The sequence below is a fragment of the Amia ocellicauda genome, chromosome 12 (assembly GCF_036373705.1).
Source record: "Amia ocellicauda isolate fAmiCal2 chromosome 12, fAmiCal2.hap1, whole genome shotgun sequence".
Taxonomy (NCBI): Eukaryota; Metazoa; Chordata; class Actinopteri; order Amiiformes; family Amiidae; genus Amia; species Amia ocellicauda.
The window spans coordinates 1,410,164-1,430,988 of record NC_089861.1 but is presented as its reverse complement, the minus strand read 5'-3'; the positions used below and the strand labels follow the sequence as shown (position 1 = coordinate 1,430,988).

The window sequence follows — 20,825 nt, the reverse complement described above, 5'->3', positions numbered from 1 at the left end:
AAAATAGATTGAAGTTTTCTGTGTTCAGTGTGTTTGACCGGCTTTGGCCGAAACACACATCTACCGTCCTGTCAATGACAGCCTTGGACCGAACAGTGTGTCTGTGAAAACAGGGCCGCTCAGACAGCGGCTATAAAAGCTCAGTTTATGTGCTCATCGCTAAGCTATTGTTTGTGCATTGGCATTGTTTTCTCTCTCTCCTAAACAAACTCTGATTGATGGGGATTACGTGTTGGCAAAAGAATATATTGATCATTAACGGCTTTGTTTTCGTTTTTTTAATTGATGGGCGAGATAAGCTGACAATCGGACTACAAGCCAGTATCGCTCTCTGCCAGCTCTCTCCCGGACTCTCTACTGATCAGCGTGAAAGACAAAGGCAAGGTCACACGATCTCTACAACATCTCTTGTGCAAGGAATTCGACATTTTCATCTTATTTTTGTTTGCTTCTGCAACTTTATCCAAAATGCAGTTTCTGAAATAAAAGGATTTCAAACAAACTGAGATACCCATCTTCCACCACCTCAATCCCTCTCATTTGCCCTGCCTCTTCTTCCTTCTTTTCCCCGTCTCTCTCTGCCTCTCCCCCTTTCCCCTGCTGTCTGTCCTCCCTCTCCCTATCCCTCTCCCTCTGCCCTTTTTCCTCCGCTCCCTCCTTCCTCCCTCTCTCTTTCCTTCAGAATTAATATGATGACCTGCTTTTCCAATTCAATGAAAGGACGAGAATAATATTCCCCTCATGGCCGTTACATCTATCATTGCCTGGCAGCACATTGTTTCATTCTGAGGCTTTCTTTACTTCCTACACAGTGCACAGTGCTCTCTCACTTTGGCCACAGTGCCTATACACAAAATGATTGTGTTCATTTAACCAACATCTACATTTTCAGTAACATTCTTGTCCATGGTACTTATCCAATAAATAATGTACTGCATTTATACACGTGAGTGTGTCTGAGAGACGCAGTTTATTACTGTCCAAGCTTTATTTATTGATTATATACCTTTTGTGATATGAGGTCACCCAGATAGGTGTATATCTATTTAGGCTGACTGTTTTCTTTGAAAATATAAATATAGGACCTGCTTTCCTGGGGAACAGGTGAAGTAACAGTTTTGCATTTCTGTGTACAGTACATAGGCCTGTACATGATATTGAGGGACCAGGCACAGAGACTCTAGCTGGGCCGTCACACTAATCCCGTCTGACACACAACTATAGAGATGAACAAAGAAAATACCCATTATTAATGTTACACACCTCTCTCCAGTGTGTTAATCAGGTCTTTTATTCTGTGGCAAATGAGGGTGCTTATATAAGGTGAGAACTACCAACACAAGACCTTGACTCTCTTCATGTCATTCCCGAAAGCCCTTGGCAGGAACGGCGACGCTCTCTCAACGTGTCAAATCGCCTCGAGGGTCCGTCGGGCAATCCTGTCACTCTTTTTGTGTGCGTCCCCCCAATCTGAAGTCTCCCTCGAGAGGGCGAGACGAGAGGGACAGAGAGATGTCATTGTTAATTCTGCTTTCCACTCCAATAACTAAATAAGCGAATACACGTCCTGCATACTTATCTTCTAAATCAGATTAATATGATCTGAAATGGGTCTGGTAAAGTCTCTCTCTCTACAGGCCTACCGTTAAATAGAGCTGATTTATTATGTTTTGTTGTATTATTTCATTGGTGGTGAAAAGAAATGAGAGCTAAATGACTTTGTCTGGTTTTGCTCGTTAACTTGAGGGGGACGGGAGATACATGCACTCGGTATCAGACAATGGAGTTTCTTCACTAGAAAGTTAATATTGTTGATGCTGTGAAGTATTTGTAAAATGCAATGTTAATAAGGAATCATTAAAAGCATACATTTCATTTTAAAAAGTACATGAATTAAGGCATTACATGAATCTCTCTCGGTGTCTCTGTCACCCATCAAGCTTAGATAATTTTATATGAAAAATCAACTCAAAAAATCAACGAAATCTCTGAATAAATTAATGCAAAAGCTTTGCCACCAGCACTGTGAGTACACATGATATTTCCAAGTAATGTCTCCCTACAAACTCAACATTTAGTTTCAGTAATATACTCTAAATATATATAGCATTTTTTAAATAAATGTTTACATATTGCTGTTAATGCATAGGTTTAAATTACTGTACAATAATAATTAGTTTGTGACTAAAAACTTGTGTTAATTACTTTATGTATTTGAGATAATACACAAATGTCACATTAAGTAATGAGTTACGAAAATCACTTCTTTCTTAGAAATAAGAAGCACCGTAGTTTAGACAATTCAGTAAACTCCCCTCAGCTTACAAATGGAAACGTATCACTACAATTTCACATTCAAATCTACAAGCGTGGCTAACCTGAGGACAGACAGCTCACACCTCTGCCTCTTAACATAGTGCTTTATCATTTCAATATTATTCACATCAGTGTACAGACAGGGGTAGAGATGGCAGACATTCAGACAAAGCTGAAGTCCGTTCACGTATAGCAGGAGGGCACATTTCTGTCCTCCTCTCCCTCAGCCCCGCTCCCATTTCCTTAATTGCTGTGATTAGCCGACTCAGAGTGTTAATTAAATACATTGTTCCAGTCAGCAGTGAACCTTCAGCTGTAAAAGATTTAAGTGATGAAAGACTTCAACACAGTCCAGAGCGCTCCAGGCTCATGGACATTTGAACCACCCTGGTAGATGGCCACTCCCTCTCTCACTGTCTGTCCTTTGCTGTCCAACATCAAAGAAACAGTGGGTAAAATGTCACAATAGTTTTCCTTCTGAAGCTCCACTCTTAAGAGACTTCACAAGGAATAATGAACAGGTTGTGCAGTCGAGTTGTGCGCTCAGCGGCATCCGCACACAAGAGCACTTGCAGGTAGAAATAGAAATGAAAGAGTGGTGGCGTAGGAAGTCAAGGTGGAGGTAAATAACTTCTGTCCTGTCCTCATACTAACAGCAAATTACAATTTCAGCCATTTCCAGGTCGAGGGGATTGGCGCCATCTAGTGGCACCTGCAACCAGTTTCTGCAGTTCAGCAGACAACCACAAATATATACTTTTAAAACTATTCATTATCGTATTCTTTAATATATATATATATATATATATATATATATATATATATATATATATATATATATATATATATATATATTGTGTGATATTAATACTAGGAGGCCTGCAGATTCAATGGGGTATATTAAAATAATTCATGAAACTATTGGCTGGATAAGGGCATCTGCCAATAAATAAATACATTAATAATAATAATAATAATAATAATAATAATAATAATAATAATAATAATAATAATAATAATAATAATGGCATTGTCCTGTTGATGTAAGTGTTAATTATACAGAGGCCTTAAAATACTGAAAACACAAATGCCTGGCTTTGGGTCAGAGGTCTCCCCTCTGTTAGGGGTAAGATGCCTGTGAGGGGCCACTTACCCCATGACAAACTCAACTGCAGTTCTGATCTTTATATCTTAGGGCTAAAATCTGTATACCTTTTCCTTAAACAAACAGGAAAGTAGTATTTTATAAACTATAGGCTACTGTAACTCTGTGACGACCTTGTTCCTCCAGATTTAGCACTATGCCTTGAAACTGCTTCGGAAACACAGGAAGCGTGTCTTATACAAAGGACACCTCCAGCAGCGGCTCAGGTTGCTTGTGGTGCCGCAGTAAAAACACAGCAGAGAGCCGTACTGTTGCTGCCATTAAATAACCTGCCATTTCAATCACTGTTCTTGATATTTACATGTGACATGCACATGACATATCCACCCTGTTAATTGCTCTTGTTAAAATAAAACAAAACAGGTAAAACATTTGTGTGGAGTGTGTTTTTGGGGGTAGGATGCCCAAGGGGGGCTTCACGCACCTGCACAAGTGGGAAAAACGACCCTTTCTCAGAAACTGTGTTTTGTTTATTGTTGTGTATTTATCACATCACTAGAGACCTTTGAATGTACTCAGTGTTTGAGGACATAAAAGAGGAGAAATGTACATTCATATGAATGAATTCACCACACTAGTCCTGTAGGGGTCAAAAGCGTCACAGCCTGATATTTGACATTTCTTATTCCCTTATGACACTTTAACGCAGCTTCCTGCCACACGTATTTGCATATTATAAAAGGGGACATGATGTAACAGCCCAATTACTCTAAGGGCTGTTTCCATTATATATTCCTCAAAAACAATAATAATTTCAATTAATTTAGTCTTATAAATATTAGCACCTGCTCTCCCCCTTCTTAAAATACAACAGTCGTGCATGGCTGGTATATATAGTTGTTACAGAACAAGCCGCTGCGTGCGGTCCGAGCGCCGGAACCCGAAGTCAGAGCAGCGGAGACCCGGGACACGAACACGGGCGCGCCGACTTCCGCTTCCGCTGCGCCGACTTCCGCTTCCGCTGCGCCGGCCGAGCACACGTGGGCAGCGCTAAGAACATGGTGAGTTTCTGTCTCTGTGCGTCTCTCTCTGTGTCCTGTGTGTCTCTGTGCGTCTCTCTCTGTGTCCTGTGTGTCTCTGTGCGTCTCTCTCTGTGTCCTGTGTGTCTCTGTCTCTCTCTGTGTCCTGTGTGAGTTTCTGTCTCTGTGCGTCTCTCTCTGTGTCCTGTGTGTCTCTGTCTCTCTCTGTGTCCTGTGTGTCTCTGTCTCTCTCTGTGTCCTGTGTGAGTTTCTGTCTCTGTGCGTCTCTCTCTGTGTCCTGTGTGTCTCTGTGCGTCTCTCTCTGTGTCCTGTGTGTCTCTGTGCGTCTCTCTCTGTGTCCTGTGTGTCTCTGTGCGTCTCTCTCTGTGTCCTGTGTGTCTCTGTGCGTCTCTCTCTGTGTCCTGTGTGAGTTTCTGTCTCTGTGCGTCTCTCTCTGTGTCCTGTGTGTCTCTGTGCGTCTCTCTCTGTGTCCTGTGTGAGTTTCTGTCTCTGTGCGTCTCTCTGTGTCCTGTGTGTCTCTGTCTCTCTCTGTGTCCTGTGTGTCTCTGTCTCTCTCTGTGTCCTGTGTGAGTTTCTGTCTCTGTGCGTCTCTCTCTGTGTCCTGTGTGTCTCTGTCTCTCTCTGTGTCCTGTGTGTCTCTGTCTCTCTCTGTGTCCTGTGTGAGTTTCTGTCTCTGTGCGTCTCTCTCTGTGTCCTGTGTGTCTCTGTCTCTCTCTGTATCCTGTGTGAGTTTCTGTCTCTGTGCGTCTCTCTCTGTGTCCTGTGTGTCTCTGTGCGTCTCTCTGTGTCCTGTGTGTCTCTGTGCGTCTCTCTGTGTGTCTCTGTGCGTCTCTCTCTGTGTCCTGTGTGTCTCTGTGCGTCTCTCTCTGTGTCCTGTGTGTCTCTGTCTCTCTCTGTGTCCTGTGTGAGTTTCTGTCTCTGTGCGTCTCTCTCTGTGTCCTGTGTGTCTCTGTCTCTCTCTGTGTCCTGTGTGTCTCTGTCTCTCTCTGTGTCCTGTGTGAGTTTCTGTCTCTGTGCGTCTCTCTCTGTGTCCTGTGTGTCTCTGTGCGTCTCTCTCTGTGTCCTGTGTGTCTCTGTGCGTCTCTCTCTGTGTCCTGTGTGAGTTTCTGTCTCTGTGCGTCTCTCTCTGTGTCCTGTGTGTCTCTGTGCGTCTCTCTCTGTGTCCTGTGTGTCTCTGTGCGTCTCTCTCTGTGTCCTGTGTGAGTTTCTGTCTCTGTGCGTCTCTCTGTGTCCTGTGTGTCTCTGTCTCTCTCTGTGTCCTGTGTGTCTCTGTGCGTCTCTCTCTGTGTCCTGTGTGAGTTTCTGTCTCTGTGCGTCTCTCTGTGTCCTGTGTGTCTCTGTGCGTCTCTCTCTGTGTCCTGTGTGTCTCTGTCTCTCTCTGTGTCCTGTGTGTCTCTGTCTCTCTCTGTGTCCTGTGTGAGTTTCTGTCTCTGTGCGTCTCTCTCTGTGTCCTGTGTGTCTCTGTCTCTCTCTGTATCCTGTGTGAGTTTCTGTCTCTGTGCGTCTCTCTCTGTGTCCTGTGTGTCTCTGTCTCTCTCTGTGTCCTGTGTGAGTTTCTGTCTCTGTGCGTCTCTCTCTGTGTCCTGTGTGTCTCTGTCTCTCTCTGTGTCCTGTGTGTCTCTGTCTCTCTCTGTGTCCTGTGTGAGTTTCTGTCTCTGTGCGTCTCTCTCTGTGTCCTGTGTGTCTCTGTCTCTCTCTGTGTCCTGTGTGAGTTTCTGTCTCTGTGCGTCTCTCTGTGTCCTGTGTGTCTCTGTGCGTCTCTCTCTGTGTCCTGTGTGTCTCTGTCTCTCTCTGTGTCCTGTGTGAGTTTCTGTCTCTGTGCGTCTCTCTCTGTGTCCTGTGTGTCTCTGTCTCTCTCTGTGTCCTGTGTGAGTTTCTGTCTCTGTGCGTCTCTCTCTGTGTCCTGTGTGTCTCTGTCTCTCTCTGTATCCTGTGTGAGTTTCTGTCTCTGTGCGTCTCTCTCTGTGTCCTGTGTGTCTCTGTGCGTCTCTCTGTGTCCTGTGTGTCTCTGTGCGTCTCTCTCTGTGTCCTGTGTGTCTCTGTGCGTCTCTCTCTGTGTCCTGTGTGTCTCTGTGCGTCTCTCTCTGTGTCCTGTGTGTCTCTGTCTCTCTCTGTGTCCTGTGTGAGTTTCTGTCTCTGTGCGTCTCTCTCTGTGTCCTGTGTGTCTCTGTCTCTCTCTGTGTCCTGTGTGTCTCTGTCTCTCTCTGTGTCCTGTGTGAGTTTCTGTCTCTGTGCGTCTCTCTCTGTGTCCTGTGTGTCTCTGTGCGTCTCTCTCTGTGTCCTGTGTGTCTCTGTGCGTCTCTCTCTGTGTCCTGTGTGAGTTTCTGTCTCTGTGCGTCTCTCTCTGTGTCCTGTGTGTCTCTGTGCGTCTCTCTCTGTGTCCTGTGTGTCTCTGTGCGTCTCTCTCTGTGTCCTGTGTGAGTTTCTGTCTCTGTGCGTCTCTCTGTGTCCTGTGTGTCTCTGTCTCTCTCTGTGTCCTGTGTGTCTCTGTGCGTCTCTCTCTGTGTCCTGTGTGAGTTTCTGTCTCTGTGCGTCTCTCTGTGTCCTGTGTGTCTCTGTGCGTCTCTCTCTGTGTCCTGTGTGTCTCTGTCTCTCTCTGTGTCCTGTGTGTCTCTGTCTCTCTCTGTGTCCTGTGTGAGTTTCTGTCTCTGTGCGTCTCTCTCTGTGTCCTGTGTGTCTCTGTCTCTCTCTGTATCCTGTGTGAGTTTCTGTCTCTGTGCGTCTCTCTCTGTGTCCTGTGTGTCTCTGTCTCTCTCTGTGTCCTGTGTGAGTTTCTGTCTCTGTGCGTCTCTCTCTGTGTCCTGTGTGTCTCTGTCTCTCTCTGTGTCCTGTGTGTCTCTGTCTCTCTCTGTGTCCTGTGTGAGTTTCTGTCTCTGTGCGTCTCTCTCTGTGTCCTGTGTGTCTCTGTCTCTCTCTGTGTCCTGTGTGTCTCTGTCTCTCTCTGTGTCCTGTGTGAGTTTCTGTGTCTGTCTCTGTCTCTCTCTGTGTCCTGTGTGTCTCTGTGCGTCTCTGTGTCCTGTGTGTCTCTGTCTCTCTCTGTGTCCTGTGTGAGTTTCTGTCTCTGTGTCCTGTGTGAGTTTCTGTGCGTCTCTGTGCTTCTGCGCTAACGGGCGGGTCGGACCCGTGTCCTGAGCGCTCCGCTGCTTCGCGTTGCCCCTCGAAAGCAGCTCCGTCCCGCCTGCGTCTCGCTGTTGCCCGGCTGTGGAAATGAAAATGATGGCTGCGGCCGTCAGTCCGGCGCGCCTGTTTCACCAGCATTGCCAGCACGACAGGGCGCAGTGAGCGACGCATGCGCTGTGATGACCGGGCGCTATTCACTCGGTCCGCCGGGTCCACGCTGTCAGTAACCCGGGTGTCTTTCAGCCTAAGGCGGGGAAGGGAAAGGCCGCCGCGGACAAGAAGCCCGTCCACCCGTACAGCAGGAAGGCGGCGCAGATCGCCAGGGGCGCCATCCGGCAGGAGAAGAAGGAGCGGTAATAACGACACCCATCACCATCATGATGATAATGATGATAATGTCTTCTCCTCGGCACCACTGCGGGTCTCCGTGCGTGTCTGCCGGGGCTCATGTCCCTCAGGCCGCAGCATCACTCGCTCTGATTGGCCAGGAGGAACCGGATTCAGTCTGAATCTCCTTCTGTTTGAAATGTTTGCTGACTCTGCTGCATCATTAGACGAGGATTATAAACTGCAGCTTAGACAACAGTAGTTCATTATATACATGTGTAATCATGCTAAAATCGCTAGCATGATCACACACACCAACATACACTTTGTGTATCATCCTTCATTAAAATACATCGAATATTACTGCTTTAAAATAACCTACAGAAATAAACAGCGATTAACTGGGGATCGTAACTGATGAATTATATTGTTGACTTGCTTCAGATGGATCTTTCAACCAGAGCTTTTAACAAGAAACGCAAACTTGCGGTTTGCAATATTTTCTGCAGGTCTTGTGGACAGTAACCGATACCCAGTGTTGTGAACTGTTCATTCGTGTGTGTTTCTCATGATTGTGCATGTCTGTGTGAGTCTGCATGCTCTCCCTGTGTTTCTCCGGTTCCTCCATTTTCCTCCCAAAGCCGCAGGACAATGTAAATGGTGTGCAATACGAAATCAAATATTAACACCATGTGTATGAGAAGAAGAACATAAGAACATAAGAAAGTGTCCAGTGGAGAGGAGCCCATTCGCCCCATCGTGCTCGTTTGGTGTCCATTAATATCTAAGTGATCCAAGGATCCGATCCATGTATGTGTATCATGACGTGTGCACACACACACTACTATCTGTAACTATTTATTGTTATAGCATTGTGTGATACTGTTTTTCTAATACTTAAGTAAAACTATATGAATTGGATTTACGAATTCCTTTACAATCAAGATATTTTTGGTAGCTGCCTTGATGATCCTGTCAGGACAAGATGTGTAGTTTAATGAAGGATGATACACAAAGTGTATGTTGGTGTGTGTGATCATGCTAGTGATTTTAGCATGATTACACATGTGTATGATGAACTACTGTTGTCTAAACTGCAGTTTATAATCCTCGTCTAATGATGCAGCAGAGTCAGCAAACATTTCAAACAGAAGGAGATTCGGCAGCCAATAGCAGGGCGGGACTGAGAGCCAATCGGAATTCAGTTCCTCCTGGCCAATCAGAGTGAGTGATGTTGAGGCCTGGAGGGACATTTCATGGGACCTTTCTCATGCAAGCGTGAGGCACAGCAGCCCCGGATTCAAAACTGACCGCAATCAGCCAGAGCCGGTCTGATCGGCGGAGTGGTTCACCCGGAAGGAAGATCTGGGTTTCCTTTAGATCAGGGGTGTCCAACCCTGGTCCGAGAGCCCCGGTCCAGAGGTCAGTCACCCTTGTCACCAATTTATAAACACCTGGATGTATTTCATTCTGGTCAGTGACGCAGGAGGTAAATTCAGTCCTTCAGAAGCGATTGGATCAATGTTCTGAATACCTGCAGCCTCCTGAGGGCAGAATCCCCTGCTTGAGCTGCTTAATTGGTTAATAACTCCCATGTGTCCAGTGTTTATAAATTGGTGATTGAGGGTGACCTGTGAGGGTAAGTGGACTGGGGCTCTCAGGAGCAGGGGATTCTGGGTAAATTCTGTCCTATCATGCTGACCGAACCCTGGTGCATGATGGGGGTGAAAGGCATTCCACTGTCCGTTTAGCATGACATGACCGAATTTACCCCGATTCACTGTTCACTGACTGGGATTTGGTGTTTCTTCTGCCACAGGCTGCCAGTATTGTGTCCGAGACCTTTTTTGCACTGTTGTTGTGCTTGTTAAGACAGTGGCTGATACCCATTTCTTTACAGACACAGGACTGAAAAGGCGTTGCGTCTCAACGCTATAGGTGAGTGTCAGTCTGGATAATCGTACTGAACGATGTGTTGTTTGTCTGTTTATCACTGAACAAAGTCATTATTTCATGTCATTGTGTCCGTGTTCGTATCTTTCTTTGTAGGTGAGAAACTCCTTTGGTTTCAAAGTCAACTGGATCCGAACAAGAGCGAATACACAAAGGCGGATGTGTGTGAACTCGTAGAAAGGTACAGTAACTGAGACTCGGGGAATTAATTCTACAGTTACATCTGTTTATTTCTTTAAAACGCATGTGATTTATTTTAGCTCGGTGGTTTCGATCTTTCGAGGGTCGCAGAAGGGGAGCGGGAGAATAGAGAAGTAGGAGAGGAAGGGTGTCAGCTGCCTCAGTAGATAAGACTGCGTGTGGTTGTTGGACTGCAGGAGCCCATACTGTCGCTTTCAGATGTTCACAGGGGTCGACAGAGTTGGTTGCAAGATAATGTTTTACAGCTTGATCTGTGGGACTGAATCACTCGGTTTATATTGTGACTCTTGTGAAATGCTGAGTGACCGTACGGCTCCAGCAGCTTAACAGTGTGTGTGGATCTGGTTACAGATGTGTAAATCTCAAGGAGCTTTCGGCAGAAGAACTGTCACTTTCATTTGTGATGAATTTTTCTATAGAGAATTAGGTGCAAGCGGTTTCCTGCGGGGGAAATGGCCGTGGTTTATTTTCAGAGTTACCGTATGTGATGACAACAAATGTGTGCGAAGGATGTGAAACCGCCAGGTTCCTCACTGAAGTGAAACAGCGCTGCGGTGTCCTCATGCAAATGCGCTGGTCTTGTGACCCGGCAGAGAGGAATTCAAAAGAAAGCAAAACAACATGAAAACACGCGCACTTGTGTTCTCTAGACCGAGTGTGGAGAATGAACAGGCCCCTGCTGTGAGACTGTACAGTGAAACTCCCAGCATCTCCTAATGTCTGTGCAGGAGCTCAGAGCCCGTCGGCTGTGCTCATCCCGTGACACTGTCCCCGACTCTCCCCCCTCACAGGTACCTGCGCCGGTTCGATGGGGAGCTGGAGCAGATTGCGCTGGTGAACGGCATCCGGGGCAGGCAGGGCCGGCAGCACGGCTCCCGGGAGAGCGCCCTGAAGCAGGCGGCCGAGCGCGAGAGGACGCAGTACGAGGGATACGGCATGGGTGCGTCCGTCTTGCCGTATATATCGCCCGACTGCCGTCGTGGTCTTTACTGGGATCTCCCTGCGCTTTACTGTGGTGCTGCTATAGTGGACACCACAGGGAGGGTTTAAAAGGGGAAAGTTGCCCTGTCTGGTGCTGTGCTCGAGATTTCCAGCTCCCGGACGCTGTGTGGGCAGGACTGGGAGAGGGAGGAGGGAGAGGGATGGATGGAGGGAGGCAGGGAGGCAGAGGGAGGGAGGGACAGAGAGAGAGAGAGAGAGAGAGAGAGGGAGGACCATCCCTCTGTACAGCCAGTTTGCACCTCTGCACTATCAACCGGTCTGTCCCCACATCTCCGCCTTTGGCGTTCCTGTACCGACTGCCTCCTCCGCCCCCCCGATCAGAGGCACCCTCCTCATACACGGCCTTTATCTGGTTTGGACTGACTGGACTTCTGCCTTTCTTTCAGAAATCCCCGATCTCATCAACAGCAAGCATCTGAAGACGTTCAGGTGAGAGACGTCGCCCCGAGCTTCTGTCCTCCTCTGTGGGTCACGTGTCTGTCCTAACCCTCCCTGAGAAGCCTCTCACTGGCCCCAGTATTGATGTGTGACGTATAATAAGTCAACACGTTGTGCAGTTGTCATTTGCAGCCAGACCCGAAATACACAAAATAATATAACCCTGCAATAAGAGAGGCCTCCACACAACACAGCCGCTCGCACACACAACCCAGAGTGTTTCTGAAGCTCTGCTCGCTGCTGTTGGTTGCCGAAGCAGCTGAAACTGTCCGAGCTGCGTAAAGAGGAACACGCACACGACGCAAACATCCCACTTCCTCCTCCCAGCCCGGCTCTCGCAGGGCCCTCCGAGCTTGGGGCCCGTCAGGAGCCAGTGGCACAGAGGGGCTTCTGACATCCTGTTGCCCGTCTTCATGGCAGGATTGTTCTGTGTGTTTAATGCTTACACCCTGCTTTAAAAAGAAATGCATCAGTGTGTGTGTGTGTGTGTGTGTGTGTGTGTATTGACCGTGTCATTGGGTGTGTCTGCCAGGGAGTGGAGTGGAGACCTGAAGAAGCTGCCGAACATCAAGATGCGCCGGGTGTCGGCGAAGGCAGGGGAGAGCGAGCAGAGAGAGGCAGAGGAGGGCGAGGCAGCCGGGGTGCGGGACGACAATGACGACGACATGTCGGCCGAGGACTCTGACCCCGAGTCCCAGGAGGACGAGGAGCTGTGAACCCGAGGCGTGCTGGGACTCGGACCCCCGGTGCGACGCCACTGCTGGCCGAGACGCGCCGGAGACGCGGTGTGACTGGAGCGCTCGAGCCGGACAGCGGGGGCCAGAGGACGATGAACTCGTTCAAAATCATGAAACCGTAAACCAGTAAAGGCTTCTTGTATAAACGTCAGGTGAAGCAGTGTCCAGCGGACGGCCCTGAGCCGCGCTGCAGCCGCGCTGTCCTCACGCCGCTCTGGGGGGCGTGCTGCGATCTCTGACCATATTTATCCTCCTGAGGGCCGTGCGACTCCATCTGCCCAGAGAGAGCATGAAGTGCGGTTTAGGACGCTTGTGTGTGTGAGCTGTCGCTGTGAGTCGCTGCTCCTCGGACGCCCCGAACACGGAGGACATGTCTGTACACACTGCTGCGGCTCCTCACTCATTATATCGATACCACATGGGTACCGCACTCTTCCTGACAGAAGCGCACCCCCATCTCAGAAGGACAACTCCCGCCCTGCGCGGCTCTCGGTGTTTGTGTGTGGGTGCGTGACCGACGGCTGTTGTTGCTCCTGTAATGTGAACGGATTCAATTCATGAATAAACACGATGTCTTTGCTAAAATAAGTTTCACTTAAACTTGTATTTAAAGTAAGAACATGAGATAAACAGGAGTGCTGATCAACAGTAGAGGATATAATTCATTGTTTGAACCCGGGATGTCAAATTGTACCACGGAAACTTTCTGAGCTCTGCCTGTTGTGCCGTACAGTGTTATACAGACGTGCTCAAATGTGTTGGTACCCCTCCACAAAAACACTTCCTCTGAAATAACTTGAAACTGACAAAAATAATTGGCATCCACCAGTGTTTATTCCATATTTAATAGAAATCAGACTTTGCTTTTGATTTTGTTTTTCAACATAATATTGTAAATAAAACATGAAAATGGCATGGACAAAAATGATGGGACCCTCAACCTAATATTTTGTTGCACAACCTTTGGAGGCAATCACTGTAATCAAACGTTTCCTGTAGCTCTCAATGAGTCTTCTGCACCTGCTCACAGGTAGTTTGGCCCACTCGTCCTGAGCAAACTGCTCCAGCCGTGCTTCTCCAGACTGCAAGTTCCAGCTCTTTCCATAGATGTTCGATAGGATTCAGATCAGGACTCCTAGAAGGCCACTTCAGGACAGTCCAATGTTTTGTTCTCAACCATTCTTGGGTGCCGTTAGCCGTGTGTTTTGGGTCATTATCCTGTTGGAGGACCCATGACTGAGACAGAGCTGTCCTACACTGGGCAGGACGTTTTGCTCCAGTGACTACTTTCTGCCATTTAAATAGGCTGAATGACTGATTACAAGATTGGAGATGTGATACTAATTAAAGAAACTAATTAGTTTATCACGATCATCCAATTATTTATTATCTTTTCTAAGACCAACAAATGTGTCCAGGCCATTTTAGAATATCTTTGTAGAATGAGCAATAATTCATCTCTTTTCACAGCTTTGCTTTATTCTATGAATTTATTCAAATTTGAGCATGTCTGTATAAAGGCTGCTGTGGTTTACTATGATACATCCCGATTGCACCCTGGCACAACACAATACCACATTAATATACCGCAGTGCATGCCCAGTATACCACAGTACACAGTGGAAACCATTCTGGTGGGAAACACTGGCTTCAGTGCGCTGCTTTACGTCCCCGGGATCCACCCTGCAGGCCTGTCTGAAACATAAAGGCTTCGATCAACTGATTTTATAGTACTATTTTCAATGAAGACGTCCTTCATTCCATCAGCCTGAGCAGGAAGCCTCCGATCCTGTGTTTTTATTTCTGCAAATATATTCAAAAGAAGAAAAAAAGATTGGCCCACAGGGCGGGGATTAGCAAACACAAGAGCGAGAGTGACATGTAGGGGGGTTGAATATGGGGATTGAAACAAACTAGACGGACACAAACGGGGAAAATAACCACACAGTGCAGACCGCTCCCTCACTACACACTGGATGAAGCATCACAAACACTGAGGCAAACCATTAAAGGTCGTGGTCAAAAGGTCCGGTCCAAAGTTCAACATTTTTTCTCTCTCTCTCTCTCTCTCGCTCTGATGCACAGCCACCCTCCCCCTTTTCCCCTGAGGCTCTGTATTGCGTCCTTCGTGATCAGCTGATGACTGTCAGCTGGCTCCTCAGCCCCCCACCTGTCTTGCTAAGCCTGCTGACGCCCGTCTATCTGTCGGGGGGGATCAGGGCGTGCCAGCACTTCCTCCCGGTCCGGACCGCGCCCCACCCAGCGGCGCGATGTAAACAACATCACACAACACATGCCTGGTCAGGGAACCTCAGACCTAAGCAGGAGCAACAGAAGAGACGACAGTCCTCCTCGAGGCGGCGAAATGTGTACATTCACAGATTTTATTGCACTGTTGGTTTAATGTATACAATGTAATCACTTCAGTTGCGGCTGCAAGCGGTTAACAGATCACTGAAATCACATGTAATCCCCGTGTGCCGGGAGCGCGTTGTATGGCGAGCAAGAATACGTCCCTCCACCCCGGGGTCGGCGCCTTACACACTTCTGTACGACGTGATTTTTAAAATCCTCAGTAAGTGCGTTTAGACTTACTATACCTTTCTGCAACAGACTTACAATAGCAAAGTTCACAGCTTCCCAGACTCTCCTAAGAAGACCCCTACCCTCCGAAATACTCTTTTTTTTTTAATGCTTTGATTTAGGAGATATGTAATCGTTCTGTCTCAGAGATGGGGGCTGCCGAAAGTCATGTTTTGTCGTCTAGGTTGTGTTTTGGATCTAGGGATTCACTGTTGCTTGTTTTTTTTCTTTTCTTAAAACCAGCTGTACATTTTGTCATGGAAATATTTAATACTGTATCAGAGCAGCAAAAAAAGCAGGGAAATTATGTCAGTCTTCCCTTGTGCCTTTACGGGCTCTTAACGTCTGCCTGGTTGGTGTGGAAAGCCCATAACCACGGCGGCTCTCGAGTCAAGAGACCCAGAGGCTGTTCCTGTCCGTTAATCCTTCCTCCCGGTAAAAGGTGCGTCTGTGCCAAACCGGCGTCTCTCTTCCTGGTCCCGTGTAATTTTACACACTTCCACGGCAGCAGAGAGAGGATGTCTACCAGTCGCCGCCGTTCGGACTCGCTTTGTTCTCTGTAGGTTTGTGTTTAGTGTTGGTGAAAAGTCCTGCGCCGAGCCCAAACCCCATTAAAAACACAGAACGGGATCGCAGGACCGTGGGGGTCGACGGCAGAGGAGGAGGAGGGTGGGGGGGGTGAACAAAACCGAAGCGGGACCCGTCAGACAGGTGCCAGTTCGGGGATGGCCCCCTCCGTCGGCCGGTGAGCGTTCGTGTCTGTCTGCGGCACCGACACCAGCACCGAGTCTCTGTTGCCGTTACTCTGGCTGGTGAGCGCCGCCTTCTCCTCCGCCTTTTTCACGGTGTCGGGGCAGTTCTGCACGAAGATCACGCGGTTGTAGGCCTTCAGGCGTCTCCACAGCTGGACGTAGACTTTGCACTGGACGTACATGAAGACCAAGCCGCCGGTGAAGCCGATTGCCACGACCACCAGCTTGGTCCAGAAGGGCCACTCCAGCACACCTGGGCAGAGAGAGACGGCGAGGGTTAGACACGCCACACTGGGGACAGCACCCTCTACACCAGGGTCTCCAACTCAATCCCTGGAGGGCCGTGTGTGTGATGCTGCTTGGTACTTTTCACCTCAATTACTTAATTGGTCTAACTGTTTAATTAGCTGAATATATTTAAACACCACCCAGGCCCGGGATATTTTATAAGCAAAATACCTTGCAATATGTCTTAAATAAGTAAAATCGATTAATTAAGTAGACCAATTAAGAACTGAGGACTCGGTTGGCATGAAAACCAGAATCATACGCACAACCTAGTAGTAGTAACTGAAAGAGCAGGCGGACACGTCGCTCCTACCGTTGTCAGTTCCCTGCTTGATCTCCTCGGCGGTGCGGTCGATCAGGACGTAGAGGGACCAGACGACACAGGTGATGGCGATCACGTGGAAGCTGACAGAGCAGAATATCTTCCTGCGCTCGCTGGAGGTCATCTGGAGCTTCTCCCACTGCGGAGAGACAGGGAACCGGTCAGAAACTACACTCCGGGCGCGCGGCTCCTCTGGGAAAGAAGTTACGGTTTGGACTCGATGTGAACGTCACGTTACGCAAAATATTATCACCGCAGAGTCGCAATCGGAGGACTGAAAATTGACCTCACTCTTCTATTCTCGTGTAATAGTTTACTGAACATTTCAGATCTGTAGGCTGCCGGGAAAAATACAAATGCAAGAAAACAAAAAACACGTCTTGTGTTGTGTTTCCAGTGCTGCGCTGCCATCTGGATTGAGTCTGAAATAGTGCAGATACTTTGGCACTTCTGAATAATTCAAACAGATAGATATTGAACATAATAAAATGCTAAATAGTAGCTCCCAGTTACTTAATAAAGACGCTGCAGAATGAATCAATCGGTGGTATTGAAATGTAGAACAATGAGGCCAATAACAGCTTCTGTTATAATCCTTCAGTGTTCAGGCTGGAGTGAAAACCAGACGTGCTCGAGTTCAGGCTCTGTGCCTCTCCACACGGGGATTTATTCGAGCGAAATGCGAAACCTCAAGCGCACTGTCATGCATGCTTCTAATTCCTAGAGCGTGGAAATAAGGCAGTCACTGAAATGACACGTGAGCCTGCAGTATCTATTCGTAGATATCTGAAAGGCTGGCATCCTGGGCCAATCCCTCAGGCGAGACGCACATGCCGGGCCGCTGTCACAGTCGGGAGGGCGCGTGTGCAGCCGTGCCCAGAGCGTGTTCTCAAAGAGGAGCCGGCCATGGGCTCGAGAGAGTAACAGCTGAGTAATCCAGGAGGAACAGAAACAGGCCTGTGCTTGGCCTGAGTCTGTCCACCCTGGTTAAATGTGAGAACCAATCCTGTACAATATCTACACACAGAAGAGAGTGAGGATGATTTACAACAACAACCACATGGGGGAGCCACAACACTTGTGTGTAGAGGGTTTTGTTATTTCCTTGATCGGTTCGCTGTCACAAATGTCTCCATTAAATTAAGCTCACTCTATAGCAGGGATGGCGAACCTTTTTTGAACAGTGTGCCCAAAGTCTGGTTTGTATACTTTGCCAAGTGCCAAAGGGTGCCAATGATAAATTAGGGATATAAAAGTTTTTATACAGGGGCTAAACCTTTATTGTTTAACCAATATTGATGTACATTTCTTGTAATGAAGTTATTAAGCAAACATGCCAACAAAACAAACCGCAATACAGAAAAATATATATATGCAGGTTCCATTTTTGATCACAGATTGTCAATTTCCATATATAAAAAGCAATAGTAATAGCTCTTCACTAGCTCAATCATGTCCCTTTTGATTTTGGACAATGAGAATCTTTAATCCTCATTCAAATTAAATCACTAAATAAGTGCATCATACAATGAATTCATCATTTAAATGTTGCAGTATTGCTACAGTGCAGTAAAATGCATAAATCCAATTTCATCAGGCATTAAGTTTGAGGATTATAATGCTAAAGTACATTTAAAAAGTCCCACAGGTTCTCCCTCTGCCCTGCCGTTACACACAAGAAGTAGAAGTTTGTTCATTTGGCTGCATTAGTAACCCTTCATATTGTTTTGTGTTTTGTTTGCACTTGCACTCAGTCATTACCAATGTACCTTTTTTCAATGTATATTTACTTCATATCTACTGCTTTTACATTTTGTAAAATAACTAAAACTGGTAGATTAATATACATTGTGCGCCACTTATGTTGTTAAAAATAATGCAGTGGTATCAATCTACCGTGAGTATGAGTGTGCACAAATACTCTACAAATCAAAGGCATAATATATTTATTTTTGAGAATGTACAGCTTTCTTTTGCCAACTTTAAGTTTTTAAATTGTCAGAGATTTAAATATGAATGATTGTGGCCATTTCTCCATTTGATACAGGAGATCATGGTAAACAACATGCTTTCCCCCACGTGTTCAACAGACACGTCCATTGCTGACCAAAATTAATCACAGCAGGACAGACTTAGTTTCTGTCATCTTCCTCCTGCTCTCAGAGTGCAGCACAGCAGCATAAACACTCATAATATTAACACCTTGTTCATGAAGTGCAGATATTCGCAGTTCTGCGCGGATCCGCGCAGCTCCACCAATGGGAGAGGAGAATTCTGCAGTTCTGGGCATAACTGTGAAAATCTGCGCACAAGAACCCGACCTAACCATGAATATTCAGAAAATAACATGCGCGCTGCTCAACGACTTGGGAGCGGTGGCCATAGGTTCGCCATCCCTGCTCTATAGTAATACAACCGAGCTCAAATATACAATCAAACCTCTAGAAGCTAATAACGCAGACAGTGACATCATTATTTGTTCAGTAGTAGTAGTATTATTTGTTTGGAAAGCTGAGACTGAAACTCCTACAGAGGGCCGATCATGAGGTTTTTATACTCCTCTCTCCAAACCGCCCATCAATCTATTCAGAAATTAAATCTAAACTAAATTAACCAATTAAAGGCTTGATGGAACACTGAACCCCAAACACTCCTCAAAACCACTGAGAGGAGGTGATTTCAGTCTGACAGGTGGCATCACATTTGAAGGTGGTGTGGGAAAAAAGAAAACAAAACTCATCAGCGAAAAGCCACCAGCCGCTCACAAACACACAGGAGTGCAGGGTGGTTTTGTGTTGCTCGTTAGGGCCGGCACTGGTTGCTATTTTATATCATTATAACTTGTGGGAGAGCAATACAGTCCGGTGCGGTAAAGTTCAAACCATAGGAAGCGTCTGTAACATCATGGCACAACCACAGTAAAACTGTGACAAAAGTGCAGAATCCTCCGGTATATTTACCAGAAGAGGCTCCGAGAGGCCAGTCGGGCGGGCCGAGACAGATCCATTCCAAATTAGCTTAAAAGGAAAGTCAAGCCCTCAGCACGCCGGCCTGACCCCTCTGATCGGATGCCATCTGTTCAATAATAGATGAGCTGGCGAGGCTGAGCCGGGGCGATGATCGGCAGGATTATCCGCGGGCCTCAGCTCTCCATGCCAGCGTGAGCCTCGACCGCGGCGCCTACGAGGGCCAAGTGAGGGCGAGGCTGGAAGCCAGACTTTAATCTGGTACAGAGGTACGCAGGGAAGTGAAACCGTGCCCTGTGATGGGATGCATGACTTACAGCACCTCTGCATGCTTTACCGCCAACGCATGGGAAGAAGGAGAAGGAAGAGAGAGAAGGCGACGAGATGGAGGAGAAGGAGGAGAGAGAAGGACACAGAGGAGACGGACGCGGGAGAAGAGGCCTACCTTGCGCAGCGGCTTGAGTTTGGTCTCCATGATGAAGTCGTACTTGCAGAGTTCGCAGCAGCGCGTGTCCGAGCTCTTGATCCACTGGTGCAGGCAGGCCTGGTGCACGAAGCGCAGCGTCCCCGTGCAGCGGCACGGCGTGATGAGGGGGTTCTCCTCATCGCCCTCGCAGTGGCAGATCCTGCAGGACACGTGTGACACAAGCACATGCACACACAATCACACACAAACAGAGGGACACAAAACAAACACCGTTAGGGGAAATCTGTGCAACTATGATGACTACTCATTATCGTTCTTCTCTTCCCCATCAGCTGACAGAGTTCTCCCTCTGCTTTCTGATTCCTACTAACTCTTTCCTCTTCCTCATCGAGAGCCCGAGACAATGCAATCCGCAAGACCTGTGTCCTCCTCTCTGACAAACGCACAAACGGCAGTGCTCTCACTTCCCCCTCTCTGCTCGGCCCCATGCTGCTGCCTCGCCGTTCCTGGAATCGGACCCACAATGAGACGCCTGTGTCCTCTTTCCCGACAAACCTCGTTAGGATGCGAGGAAACAGAGTCTGAGAAACCAGGCTGGCAAAACGGGACTGTGTACAGTCCACTACACATCGTGTAACTCACACTGCAGAGGGAATGGTTCCGACAGCAGTTTAAGGCTATTCCCCGTTTGTCTGTATATACACAGAGACCGGACCGTGTCTGTGTGGGCTGCTGCCTCCCCACTGTGTAATTCAGAGAACTCTCTTCCTACATAGCGCAGTGTTAGCGCTCTGCTCTGTGCGCTGCGTTGCTCTGGTTATTGCGTGCCAGCATCTTCCTAAAGCTGAGCTGATGGCATACCCAACCCACGTGTGGTCAGATACCCGCTCTACGGTGCCAGAGTTCCTCGGTTTGACCGTGCAGCCGCCGACGATATGCTTTGCATGGATGGAAATGGTTTGCATGTTGCCTGCCCGTGTCTCGGGTGCAGACACACGTCTACAGGCAAAAACACAGGCGGCCTACACAAGGCTTGTCAATCAGACTGAAAAAACCCTTTTTGTTTTCTCACGGTAATTGAAATATGATGCGATTAAAAACAAGGATAATACTGTTCCATCCTTGCCTCTCCTCCTGACAGCAGGTAATGCGATTTTTTCTTTCTCCTTCTCCTGATGTGAGAAGCTCTGGCTCGCTACTACTTACTTCAGTCAGTTTCACACACTGCGAGAAACTGACAGGACTAAT

The 20,825-nt window shown here is 47.5% G+C and overlaps 2 protein-coding genes across 3 annotated transcripts in view; one reads left to right on the top strand and one right to left on the bottom strand.

The window, feature by feature from the left end:
• The first annotated feature begins 4,358 nt into the window (after positions 1 to 4,358).
• On the top strand, positions 4,359 to 13,165 carry tma16 (translation machinery associated 16 homolog). Its single transcript, XM_066718032.1, has 7 exons — positions 4,359 to 4,482; positions 7,825 to 7,934; positions 9,809 to 9,846; positions 9,958 to 10,042; positions 10,854 to 11,002; positions 11,451 to 11,493; positions 12,035 to 13,165. The coding sequence occupies exons 1-7, from the start codon at positions 4,480 to 4,482 to the stop codon at positions 12,216 to 12,218; spliced, it is 612 nt and encodes a 203-aa protein (XP_066574129.1). The 5' UTR covers positions 4,359 to 4,479; the 3' UTR covers positions 12,219 to 13,165.
• A 1,437-nt stretch (positions 13,166 to 14,602) lies between these two features.
• Positions 14,603 to 20,825, bottom strand: part of LOC136764193 (E3 ubiquitin-protein ligase MARCHF1) — a 77,818-nt gene continuing 71,595 nt past the window's right edge. For both annotated transcript variants that reach the window (XM_066718030.1, XM_066718031.1), the window contains 3 exons: positions 19,596 to 19,776; positions 16,176 to 16,323; positions 14,603 to 15,827 (listed from right to left, as the gene is read on the bottom strand). In XM_066718030.1, coding sequence (XP_066574127.1) covers positions 15,526 to 15,827; positions 16,176 to 16,323; positions 19,596 to 19,776 — 631 coding nt within the window. In that variant the 3' untranslated portion in view covers positions 14,603 to 15,525. The remainder of the gene's footprint in view (positions 15,828 to 16,175; positions 16,324 to 19,595; positions 19,777 to 20,825) is intronic.